General features: G+C 48.0%; 1 protein-coding gene and 1 long non-coding RNA gene across 5 annotated transcripts in view; one reads left to right on the top strand and one right to left on the bottom strand.

The window, feature by feature from the left end:
- The window catches only part of LOC138677139 (uncharacterized), an 86,427-nt gene that overhangs the window by 29,382 nt on the left and 43,564 nt on the right, over positions 1–13,481 (top strand). The window lies entirely within an intron of this gene.
- LOC138677136 (uncharacterized) overlaps positions 1–13,481 on the bottom strand; it is a 47,740-nt gene that overhangs the window by 19,700 nt on the left and 14,559 nt on the right. For all 4 annotated transcript variants that reach the window (XM_069767039.1, XM_069767036.1, XM_069767037.1 and 1 more), the window contains exon 4: positions 11,569–11,724. In XM_069767039.1, coding sequence (XP_069623140.1) covers positions 11,569–11,724 — 156 coding nt within the window. The remainder of the gene's footprint in view (positions 1–11,568; positions 11,725–13,481) is intronic.

The following is a 13,481-nucleotide window of genomic DNA, read 5'->3' as shown; positions in this document are numbered from 1 at the left end:
GTTAGATGAGGATGCTGTGGAAGTCAAGACAATAGTAGAGTCACGGGAGGGCAAGAAGGCAGTCAACAATGTTGAGAGGTTGATGGAGAGGAAAGATGAAAGGATGCAGAGCCCGTGTTTGGTTATAAAATACCTCAATCATTAGTTTTTCTAGGGTGTTCTGGCATATGAATTGTGTGAAGGTTTTGTAGAAATTAATTGAGTGAGAACTGCTGTATTTCGTTACTCTGTGTGGTTTTCCGAGACACCCGATGAGAGGGGTCAAACAGCTGCGCTGTGCCCTTCTTTGTGTTGAGGAATGCTGTAAATTCTTATCTCTGTGTTTATAGCTGATGGGAGGGGTGAACCCCTGCGCGAATTGTTTCTGATTTCTTCTCTTTGTGCTGCGGGCCAGAGAAAGGGGGGGCCATGCAGCTGCGCTGAAGAATATGGTGGAGCTGTGTATATTCTGTCCTTGGTCCATTAAAAGTAGTACAAAGTTTTCAGAAGAGCTTAACCCATTCTGTATCAGCAGCTGCAGCGATCTCTGCTCGCTCTGTAGCCCCCCCCCCCCCCCACAGCTGCAAGGACACAGCTGGCAGCTCCATTCCTTATCAGTGGCCCAAGCAGAGGACTCCAGCTCCAGCCCCCCTCCCCTACACAAATCCAGTCTTATATTCCAATATCCATTTTAACCCTGTGTCTGGAAATCTCTCTCGCCATGTTAATTCTCAGACCAAGACAAGACAGATGGACTTGTAAATATTACGGTCAGACAAACCCAGACTAGAGAAATACTTGTATAATCTGTGCTGTAACCCAACCTAAGTGAATTACACTGAATCCTGTCCAGACAAGATCACATGTAGTGATATAAGAAGCTGACACAGGATTGTGGGTAGTGGGGACATTAACTTTTGGGAGTAAGCTGACAGTAATCCTTTTGGGAAGGAGCTGTAGACCAGCATGTCATGTCACCCCCAACCGGTCATCTAGTCACCCCCACCACCAGAGAACCAACCACATCAGGCAGTGTAAGACAGATACAGGAGTATTATCCCTGGAAGCCCTCTGACTAGTTAGCTACGCTAAAATAATTGGCTGACCCTGAGAACAAACCTTTCCCAATATACAGACAAAGATAATATGATGGACGTATAAGTGCACCTGAGCAGACCTAGAGAGTTGGTGAGCCAAGATGATGGTCAGATGGTATTTATGTTATATAACCCCTATGTAGATGAGTATAATGAGATGTGTATCTTACACGTCCTTTCCCGATCAGTTTGCAGAGAGGAAAAAAAAAAAAAAAAAAAAAAAGGGGGGATAGTGTCTCTAACCCTGGCAGTTAGAATATCCTTATGTCACGCTGCTTCAGTATGTGGGTAATTTTTAGTTTTTTTGTTGTGTGCACAGACAGAGCAGGAAGCCATTGTTGCCACTGTTAGTTTTCGCAAGTATCTGGCAGATCTGAACTGTCGGGTTTCGGCCTCGAGACTTCGGTTCTGCCTTGGTCAAGTGATATTTTTGGGTCACTGTCTCCTTCAGGGTGCCAGACACCTCACAGAAGAAAAAAAAAATAGCCGTCAGCTACAAAAGATGAGACTGAGCTCCAGCGTTTTCTTGGACTATGTACTTATTGTTGTCAGTGGATACTGGACGCATCCCGCATAGTGCTACCTCTCTACAAGGCCCTGAAAGACGGTTCAAGATATCGTGATGATTTTGGCAGATTCCACACCGGATACGCTGTTACTACGGAAGACACTGTAGCGCACGGAGCTGCACTCCCTCCCTCCCTGTCAGGACAAGAAGCAGAACTTCAGGATCTGTCTACTGCATGTGTTCTGGCCAAAGACAGGCGGGCTAATATATACACGGACTCACAGTATGCATTTGGTATTGCTCATGATTTCGGAGCTCTATGGGCCAATCGAGGATTTGTTACTACCGCCGGGACTCCAGTGAAGAATGCTGAAGCTGTTAAAACCCTCATGGACTCAATCAAATTACCTACTTAGGTGGCCATTATCAAAGTTAAGGAGCACGGTCCTAGGAACAGTCCACAGACTGTTGGTAACGCCTGTGCGGATATGCAAGCAAAAGCCGCTGCTCTTCTGCCCGTTGAACAGACCATACCAGCTATGGTGACCACACGCTCTCAGCGTAAACAGTAACAAGAAACACTGACTCTACAGGAACCTGATGATCTATGCCAGACTGAGGTTTTCTGCCGGACCCCGCGAGACCGCTTAATGACGATGCAGAGAATGTCTGCAAAGGAAGAAGTGAAGCAGTGGAAAGCTGATGGAGCACGTATGGACAATGGTCGCTGGAAAAAGGACCAACTTGTGTGTCTCCCTAAGCGGATGTACCCTGCTATTGCCACGTGGGCGCATGGGCCCACACATCGAGGTATCTGTCAGACCTGCAATCCCGGTCAACTTCAAAGTGTACCCCCGAAGCACCTTGCTACGCCCGACTATCCTTTCCAAAGGATCCAGGTGGACCACATCACGTTGCCTAAGTCTGGAGGGTATGAATATTGTCTGGTGGTTGTCGATATGTTCTCCAGTTGGCCAGAAGTATTCCCCGTTACCAACGTGACTGCAAAGACCACAGCAAAGAAACTGGTGATGGAAGTTATATGCAGATATGGTGTTCCGGAAGTTGTTGAAAGTGACCAAGGCCCGGCCTTTCCTTCTCATGTGTATCAGGAGGTTCTGACAATGCTTGGATCCACTGTAGCCCTCCATACTCCGTACCATCCACAGTCCAGTGTGAAAGTTAAGAGGCTGACCGGCACACTGAGGGGACAATTGACCAAAATGATGCAGGAGACTACGGCTCCATGGCCAGGGCTCTTACACATTCGTACTACCCCCATTGCAAAATATGGCCTGTCCCCATATGAGATATTGTTTGGTGCTAGGTTCTTAGTTGCAAATTTCCAGTCTCAGTAGTTGTCAGAAGAAACTGACTGTGCTGTTCAATATGTTATTCAGCTTAGTAAAAATGTTGCTAACACCCATGTTTTAGTTTTTTCTTCCCTTCCAGATTCAGAAACCAATATTGGTCACAATTTGAAGCCTGGTGGTTTTATGGTCGTGAAAAGCTATGTCAGAAGACACGGACTAGAACCCCTGTATGATGGTCCCTACCAAGTCCTCATCACTTCTATGTCAGTAAAGCTGGAAGGGAGGCCGACATGGATCCATGTATCGCACTGCAAGCTGGTCAAACAGACTAGTAGCAAATAAGGGGACATAATGTTTTAGTTTTTCGTATTTCCATATAAAAATATTGGTAACCGTATGGGACAGTCTAAATTCCCCAATATTCTTGAATAATAAGTTTGTACAATACCATGAAAGATTAGTAGTACAGATGGGTATAGCCAATAAAATTGTCAGTTATACAAATGTGGGATAAATTGCTTAGGGCCACAGATTATCCAGATGATCAAATTTGGGATATATTGGATATACTTAATACTACTGCCTGTGTTATGAATCTGTTGAAGGGTCTAAAGTCCACTGATTGCTCAGATTATGTCCCACTAATTCATGAAGAACCCAAACTAAAGGTGCCAGGGGGGGATAACCGTATTAGCTGATAATTATACCTGCTATAATTCCCACGACACTACAGGTACACCAGTAGGGGTCTTCGAGACAGGTTTCTGCAAAGAGAACAGTTCCCTAGATACTAACTTGCTAGTTAATCATACACAGTATATGTACGATATTTATTGGTTATGTGGAGATGTAAGCTCCGTCCTAGGTTGCCTAATACCTGGATAGGTCAATGTACCCTTGTTAAACTAGCTATGCAATTCAAGATTTTACCTTGGGATCCGGAGACACCAGATGAATATACCAGAAAGAGGAGAAGTCTCGATCAGCTCCACATGAGTTATGAAGAAGATCTATTGGTATATGTCGATGGCATTGGAGTGCCAAGGGGGGTGCCTGACCAATTTAAAGCCCGGAACCAGATCTATGCTAGCTTTGCTTCTTTAATCCACAAGTGCAGATTAATAAAAATGTTGATTGGATCAATTACATATATTACAGTGAACAAAGGTTTGTCAATTTTATCTGTGATGCTTTCCAAGGTATAGTTGAGGAATTGGGCCCTAACACTAGAATGACCCTTCAAAACCGACTAGCCCTGGATATGATCTTAGCTGAGAAAGGAGGAGTCTGTGGGATGGTGGGAGAGGAATGTTGTACCTATATCCCTCAGAACTCTGGGGTAAATGGAAAGACCATGATAGCCCTTAGAAAGATAAATGGGTTAGCAGCAGAAATAAAAACTAATGCTGGAGTAGACATCTTTTTTTTCTGGTTGGTTGGGTGGGCTCAAAGGATTTCTTCAACAAGCTTGTCTGATACTGATTGCTCTCCTTGTAGTTGGATCGATCATTCTCTGTTGTGTTATTCCCCTGTATAAAAAGGTTATTGCTGAAGCAACTCCGACTGGCACCTTCCTCAACCAAGAAGTAGATCCACTAGAGTACGATGGCACTGATCCAGGGGAGATCCCCAAGCATGTCCCCTTAAGAAATTAGACAAAACCCCTTACTCTCAGATGATGCTAAGAGATTTAGTTTAGGGACAGCGGGAGAACTCCATGTGAAGCTAGTGAAGGGTTCAGCTGCCTGGAGGCCTCTCACAAGGGGAGAGCTTCTGAGGTGTCTGGATGAAGAAATCCACCTCCCCTTTCCCCATCACATGGACAGTCTCGAAGGATCTTTCTTTTTAGGGAAAACTTAGTGTTTAGGGGGGATTGTCAAGGTAAAAATACATATCTTTATACTCTTTTGTACTTGTATATTCTTATGCTGTGAAACAATAAGTTTTTCCCCTTTGCTTGCTAATGCATATGTAATTGTATTTAAGATGGCTGCCAGTATTCACCTTTGGCCCAGATTCACCCTGCTGAAGAAACAAGTTACACATTCCAGAAGGACAAGTATCATTTCTCTGGAAATGATACTTAAAGCGATGTGGACAAGATGTGGACAAAGGAAGATTCATCAGATGATGTCAGAGCCAATCAGAGGGACTGAATACTAGATACATTGCTTAACCCCTGCCTATCCCCGCCCTCTGCACACCTTCCCCCAATAGATCATATAATGTTGTGTATTAAGAAATAAAGCCAGTTGCTGTGACGTTGCTACACTATGTAGACACAGGAGCAGGCACTGAGTTTGAACCAGCTTTTGTCTGACTCATTCTTCACCCCGGTACCACTGCTTTTAATCTGATTTGGAATCACTGGTGAAGGAAGGGTATTGTGACGACCCCGACAATACAACGGAGGGGAAAAAATCTAAAGGATAATCTAGTGAGGAGCCACTATGTGGCCAAGAACAAGAATTTCTTTAATGTGTGTGTAACAACTCTGCTGGCATCACGGCATGGCCTCACATCTCTCACACAATCTTACCCACTGCTCCAGGCCATGATGTGGTTTCTGTTTCATGCCAGCTCCATGTTCTGTGTCTCTGCTCTGTGCATGCTTCATGGCTGTGTGTATAGGGGGCTGGCGCCTGAACTCTCTGGTTCTTATAGGAATCAGGTGCATCTGTCTAATCAGTTCCTGACCAATTACCAAGAGGCCTCCTGTATATAGTGCAGCTCCACCCTGTGGACTGGCCTGTGCAACTTACTCCCTCAGTCAGTTCTTAGCTGCTGAGGTGCCAGGTCCTGTCTCGGTTACTCTTTCTTGTCTGCCACCCAGGGGGGCGTTGTACCCTGGTCTTGTCCTGTGTAGCCACCCAGTGGGGCGTTGTACCCTGGTCTCTGTCTTATGTAGCCACCCAAAGGGGCATCATACCCTGGCTTGTGTCTATGTCTCTGTGTCTTGTCTTGTTCCTGACTGTCTTAGTCTAGTCCTATTCCTCTGTCTGTTCATATCTGTCTTGGTTTGCCTTTTCTGCTCTGTTCGCCACTGTCTGTGGCTCTGCTTCTCCTTGCTTTACACTCTGTGGCTTTGCTCTCAGCTCTGCACTCTGACTTTGCTCCGCACTCTGTGGGTTTGCTCTGTGGCTCCGCTCCTTGCGGTTCTACCTGGCTCCGCCTCCGGCATCTCCGCTCCTGGCTCCGCCTCCTGCATCTCCGCTCCGCCTCCTGCATCTCCGCTCCGCCTCCTGCATCTCCGCTCCGCCTCCTGCATCTCCGCTCCGCCTCCTGCATCTCCGCTCTTGGCTCCGCCTCTTGCATCTCCGCTCTTGGCTCTGCCTTCTCCTTCTCTTCTCTTAGTTCCACCTTCTACTTCTACTCAGCCTCCTGCGTTTCTGTTCTTGGTTCTAGCTCTTGTGCTTTCGCTCTGCATCCACTCTTGCGGTCTTTCTCTACTTGTTATTTAGTCCTATCTGAACAGGTTCCTACATGTTTCACATACCTGCCTGCAGACCGGTCCCTACCGGTTCTTCCTATGTTCCAGTGTCTCTGTTGTACCCGTCTGCCTGCCTGTGTCCCAGCCGTGCCCACCTGTCAGCCAGAGTGCCAGCCGTGCCCGCTCCGTTCCTTAGTGGGATCAGCAGCCACAGCCAGACATCACCCAGGAGTGGCACCTGGTTGTTTCCTATTGCACAAGTCTGACCTCACCATCAGAGGCTCCAGCGAACACCTAGGAAGCTACTTAGTTACGCCCCTTCCAGGGAAGTTTGGTCTGTGGTCCAGTGGGGCCACACCCCCGTATGCCCGCGCCATCCAGTCTGGGCGCGTGCGTGACAATTTGCACAGGCCATGGTCCCCGCTGAGTCCCATGTGCCTTCGCTCTCGGAGCAAGATGAACTCTCTTCTTGCCAGTATTGGCCTCCGAGGAAAATGTTTACCCAGTCTGAAAGCCAGTCCTTCACAGCTCCATCCCCAATTGTCATCTCTAATGAGCTGTTTGAGCGACTTCAAGCCTGCGCTCCTAATGACGAATCCATGCCAGCAGATCCTCCATGCTACTATGGGGACCCAAAGCAATGTCGTGTGTTCCTGGAGCGGTGCTTGCGTTATTTCAACTCGCATGCTACCCAATTCCCCACTGACTGGTTGTAAGTAGGTTTCTTAATGGCCTACCTTAGAGGAGATGCTTTGATGTGGTGCGACCCCCTTTGGGAAGCATGGGACCCCATCATCTCGAATCTGCCGGCCTTCCTGGTGGCCTTCTGTAAAGCCTTCGATGAGCCAAGTACTGCATCTCCTGAAAAGTCTTCCCCTTCAAGCTCACAGAGACGGTCCAGACGAAAGAAACCTGTAGGTAAACCGTCACTTCCGTCCATGACCGTCCAAGACTCATCTGTTCCACAACTCGCCAAAACGGCCACCCGAGCAAGATCCAAGAGGTCTAATAAGAGGGGTCTGGCAAATCTGCAGCCTGAATCGGGTGCTGAGATTGAAATACGGTATCCCTGTGGTTGTAAAGAACATTCGGATGGTCTCTGCCCTGTGAAGCCTGTACTCCAAAACCCTGGGCCAGTAGGAGAGGCTGCCCCTGGCGAGAGTACTTCCTCTCCGTCAAAGTTAATGACTGTTTCTCTGCCTTCTGGGAGCTTTGGTGTGTTTAAGCCGCCTATCATTCGGAGTCAGTGTATGGTCTCCGTTCTTCAGCTCCAGAACCCGGTGTGGGCGTTGCCTGATAATGGCCGAGCCCTGCTAAAGAGCAGTCTAGTCCTGCAAGGACAACTACAGCTCCAAGTTGGAGCCTTATACATGAAGAAGTTTGCTTTCCGTATGCTGTCTGTTATGCCCATGGGTCATTCTGAGCCAAGGACTCTACCACCCACTCTGGTCAAGAGTTCCAGTAAAGTGCTTCGTTTGAACTTACCCAGTCTTGAGAAGTGTCTGGTTCCCATGCGTCAAAGACACTCAGTAGTGTCATCTTCTTCAGCTGGTCTGCTAATCGTCGAGTCAAGGTGTGCTGATGTCACCGAAGATGGGGAAGCTGTGACTATCTCTCCACACATCTCCAGCGACTATACCAGTAAACAGTCGTCGAGTCAAGGTGTGCTGACGTCACCGAAGATGGGGAAGCTGTGACTATCTCTCCACACATCTCCAACGACTATACCTGTAATCCGTTCCTAGGAACATCCCCGCCGTTTGGACGAATTCTTCTGGATAACGGGCATAAGATGGTTCCTATGTGGATACCTTCAGCGTCCTTGTGGCCGGCTGGTGAAGATTTCAAAACAGAAGTTTGTTCACCTCAATTTTTCTCTGACCCGGTGGAGCTGTTGTTCTCCACTCTCATCTCTAATGAATTTTCTTGTGTTCCGTACCTAAATACATCTCTGCTACCTGTCGGGCAAAAGTTAAATCCTATGAGAAGGCTTCCAGTTTCCTTGTGTCCGGCTGATGAGGATGTTAAGACAGCAGCATTCAATTCCCTGTTACCTGTCTACCTGAAGGAGGTGGTCCAGCTCATTGTGGAAGCTAACCCTGTTGAGCACCAAGAGACATTGTCTTATGAGATTCCTGGTGACCCGCCTGCCTTATTCTACCCTGAAGATGTCATGGTGGCCTGGACTATGTGTGCTCCTATCCTTCTTCTACAAGTTATTATGGCAGGCATGAAGAAGAGGGGCCGTAAAGGGTACTGTAACAACTCTGCTGGCATCACGGCATGGCCTCACATCTCTCACACAATCTTACCCACTGCTCCAGGCCATGATGTGGTTTCTGTTTCATGCCAGCTCCATGTTCTGTGTCTCTGCTCTGTGCATGCTTCATGGCTATGTGTATAGGGGGCCGGCGCCTGAACTCTCTGGTTCTTATAGGAATCAGGTGCATCTGTCTAATCAGTTCCTGACCAATTACCAAGAGGCCTCCTGTATATAGTGCAGCTCCACCCTGTGGTCTGGCCTGTGCATTTTACTCCCTTAGTCAGTTCTTAGCTGCTGAGGTGCCAGGTCCTGTCTCGGTTACTCTTTCTTGTCTGCCACCCAGGGGAGCGTTGTACCCTGGTCTTGTCCTGTGTAGCCACCCAGTGGGGCATTGTACCCTGGTCTTGTCCTGTGTAGCCACCCAGAGGGGCATCATACCCTGGCTTGTGTCTATGTCTCTGTTGCTTGTCTCGTTTCTGACTGTCTTAGTCTAGTCCTATTCCTCTGTCTGTTTATATCTGTCTAGGTTTGCCTTTTCTGCTCTGTTCGCCACTGTCTGTGGCTCTGCTTCTCCTTGCTTTACGCTCTGTGGCTTTGCTCTCACCTCTGCACTCTGACCTTGCTCCGCACTCTGTGGCTTTGCTCTGTGGCTCCGCTCCTAGCGGTTCTACCTGGCTCCGCCTCCAGCGTCTCCGCTCCGCCTCCAGCGTCTCTTCTCTTGGCTCCGCCTCCAGCGTCTCTTCTCTTGGCTCCGCCTCCAGCGTCTCTTCTCTTGGCTCCGGCTCCGCCTTCTCTCTTGGCTCCGGCTCCGCCTTCTCTCTTGGCTCCGCCTTCTCTCTTGGCTCCGCCTTCTCTCTTGGCTCCGCCTTCTCTCTTGGCTCCGCCTTCTCTCTTGGCTCCGCCTTCTCTCTTGGCTCCGCCTTCTCTCTTGGCTCCGCCTTCTCTCTTGGCTCCGCCTTCTCTCTTGGCTCCGCCTTCTCTCTTGGCTCCGCCTTCTCTCTTGGCTCCGCCTTCTCTCTTGGCTCCGCCTTCTCTCTTGGCTCCGCCTTCTCTCTTGGCTCCGCCTTCTCTCTTGGCTCCGCCTTCTCTCTTGGCTCCGCCTTCTCTCTTGGCTCCGCCTTCTACTCGTACTCAGCCTCCTGCGTTTCTGTTCTTGGTTCTAGCTCTTGTGCTTTCGCTCTGCATCCGCTCTTGCGGTCTTTCTCTACTTGTTACTTAGTCCTTCTATCTGAACAGGTTCCTACCTGTTTCACATACCTGCCTGCAGACCGGTCCCTACCGGTTCTTCTTATGTTCCAGCCGTACCCGCCTGCCTACCAGAGAGCCAGCCATGTCCGCCTGCCCGCCAGTGTCTCTGGTGTACCCGTCTGCCTGCCAGAGTGCCAGCCGTGCCCGCCTGTCAGCCAGAGTGCCAGCCGTGCCCGCTCCGTTCCTTAGTGGGATCAGCAGCCACAGCCAGACATCACCCTGGAGTGGCACCTGGTAGCTTCCTATTGCACAAGTCTGACCTCACCATCAGAGGCTCCAGCGAACACCTAGGAAGCTACTTAGTTACGCCCCTTCCAGGGAAGTTTGGTCTGTGGTCCAGTGGGGCCACACCCCCTTATGCCCGCGCCAACCAGTCTGGGCGCGTGCGTGACAGTGGGTAGCCCAAGACAGGGATGTTTCCCCTGTTGTTCATATATTGCGTGCCCTAACATTCTGAGATGTGGGACTTTTAAGACGTCTGATGGGAACAGGGAATTTAAGATTCGAGAATTTATCTCATGTAACATTACATGTGTGATATATTATGCCACATGTCCCTGTTCCTTGATTAACATTGGTCTCACGTCCAGAGAACTGAAGGTTAGGACATGCGAACACGTATGGGACATTTTGGCTGCTGAAGAAGCTACTGATTTGTCCAGTCTAAAGACTTTGCCAATGCAATTCCGGATGTACCACGGATCCAACCCTTGTGGCTTGAAGGTGAGGGGCATCGATAAGATCTATGGACGAATCAGGGGTGTCAATATTGCCAAAATATTGGCACAGTGTGAATGTAAATGGATTGTCACCCTTGAGTATTATTTGGCCTCCCCATTACTCAACTTTCCCCTCTCCAGTCTATCCTTAATGCAGCAGCCAGGGTTGTCTACCTAGCTAATCGTTACTCGGACACGTCCGCTCTTCACCAGTCGTTACACTGGCTGCCCATTCATTATAGAATCTAATACAAAGTACTTGTTCTCACCCACAAAGCTCTTCACAGTGCGGCACCCCCTTACATCTCCTCCCTCATTTCGGTCTATCGGCCTAACCGACCTCTGCGCTCTGCAAATGACTTTCGACTAACCTCTGCAGTAATCCGTACCTTCCACTCCCGACTGCAAGACTTTTCCCGTGCTACGCCAATCCTCTGGAATGCTCTACCCCAAGATATTAGGACTATTCACAATTTGCATAGTTTTAGGCGCTCCCTTAAAACACATTTGTTCAGAGCAGCCTATCACGTTCCCTAATCAAACTCATTCACTACTTCCATCTATCCCCCACTCCCTGAAGATGGCTGGACCATCATTGTAAATACATCATTGTAAATACACACCTGTACTTTGTATCTCCCCCACCTCATTATAGATTGTAAGCTCTCACGAGCAGGGTCGTATTATGTTGCTTTAATTATTGTATGGTTAACATTGTTACTTATGGCTGTTGTGTTTGAAACATTTAAACTGTAAATCGCTGCGGAACATGTTGGCGCTATATAAATAAAGATTATTATTATTATTAAACCAGATTGAATGGCTGTGCTGTCAGTAGCTGCATCCCAGACACCCTGAGGGGTAGAACCGTGACACAATGGTAATGGAAAAAAAAAAGTGGCACATAAAGGATGGGTAGAAATGCATCGACTATCTTTCCCATGAATCACTCAGCTAAAAGGACAATATTATTGAGCAGATTAATGCAGATTTGTATCACTTATGTTTTACCTGTCCATCTCCAATCTGATGTAGTTCCTTTATATATGTTTCCTGGACTGTTTTGGAGTTTTGCGCTTCCGTGGATGGGGAGTCAATGGAATCAGTTTCTACTTTGATTCGGATTTTCTTGGACTCTTTATTTATGTAATGAGCATAACGGCCCTCCTAGGTAGAACAAGATGAATAATTAATGGCCTACCACATATCTCTCGATAGACTTCCAACTTGGGACATCAAGAATCATGATTTTTCCATTTATAAAGTGACCCTCCAGAAAAATACTTAATTGCAGTTCTCAAAAAGTCCATAATCATTAGCTAAATTGGTGGGAGCCCAACTGATGTGGGGGAAGATGTTGAATGGGCACGTTTGATTTTAGATGGCTGATTACGCATTCTTTTCTTGGATAAATGTCTCTGGGTGGATTTTTCATAGAGAACATAGGAGCACTTGGCTGATCGAGATCGGCAGCCAAAATGGCTGTCAGCCGAAAAAAATCGACTGAAGCATCATTCCGCCAACAGCCATCTAATGTTTATGGGGTGACTTTAAACTTTAGACCCACATGGATGTCCTTAACAAAAAGTACATGAAGTTCACAACATGGGAACGTGGAGACCTAAGCATTACATCCGTTACTCAATTTCTTTTCTTTGCTAAGGGCATAAATATAGTTTCCATACAATTATAGGGGGCATCGATAAGATCTATGGACAAATCAGGGGTGTCAATATTGCCAAAATTTTGGCACAGTGTGAATGTAAATGGATTGTCACCCTTGATACCCTCGCCCTCAAGAGACTCAACGAAAAGTTGAGTTTTACTCCCTTCTTGTGACATATCCTGCCCTATACTCTATTTCCACCATTTACTCCTCCTGTTTATGCAATTTATTGGATGCAAAAAATTTGATCTATGACAAATTTGTCTTCCCGCTCCTTTCAATGAACTTGTCTCCCATTCTGTTTTATTTGTATATTTATTTTCTTTTTGTGTTTTTTAATTTTTACTTTATATTTTTATAATATGTGAGCACGGCCCCAGCCTCACACGCTCCCATAGTGAGTGACGCTGTGGAGTATAGTACAGGTAATATGTGAACACGGCCCCCGCCTCACACGCTCCCATAGTGAGTGACGCTGTGGAGTATAGAACAGGTAATATGTGAGCACGGCCCCCGCCTCACACGCTCCGATAGTGAGTGACGCTGTGGAATATAGTACAGGTAATATGTGAGCACGGCCCCGCCTCACACGCTCCCATAGTGAGTGACGCTGTGGAGTATAGAACAGGTAATATGTGAGCACGGCCCCCGCCTCACACGCTCCTATAGTGAGTGACGCTGTGGAGTATAGTACAGGTAATATGTGAACACGGCCCCCGCCTCACACGCTCCCATAGTGAGTGACGCTGTGGAGTATAGTACAGGTAATATGTGAACACGGCCCCCGCCTCACACGCTCCCATAGTGAGTGACGCTGTGGAGTATAGAACAGGTAATATGTGAGCACGGCCCCCGCCTCACACGCTCCCATAGTGAGTGACGCTGTGGAGTATAGAACAGGTAATATGTGAGCACGGCCCCCGCCTCACACGCTCCTATAGTGAGTGACGCTGTGGAGTATAGAACAGGTAATATGTGAGCACGGCCCCCGCCTCACACGCTGCCATAGTGTGTGACGCTGTGGAGTATAGAACAGGTAATATGTGAGCATGGCCCCCGCCTCACACGCTCCCATAGTGAGTGACGCTGTGGAGTATAGAACAGGTAATATGTGAGCACGGCCCCCGCCTCACACGCTGCCATAGTGAGTGACGCTGTGGAGTATAGAACAGGTAATATGTGAGCACGGCCCCCGCCTCACACGCTGCCATAGTGAGTGACGCTGTGGAGTATAGAACAGGTAATATGTGAGCACGGC

Source organism: Ranitomeya imitator, chromosome 4 (assembly GCF_032444005.1).
Source record: "Ranitomeya imitator isolate aRanImi1 chromosome 4, aRanImi1.pri, whole genome shotgun sequence".
NCBI classification, from domain to species: Eukaryota; Metazoa; Chordata; class Amphibia; order Anura; family Dendrobatidae; genus Ranitomeya; species Ranitomeya imitator.
Note: the sequence above shows the minus strand (reverse complement) of the source record. Positions and strands in the feature narration are given on the sequence as shown.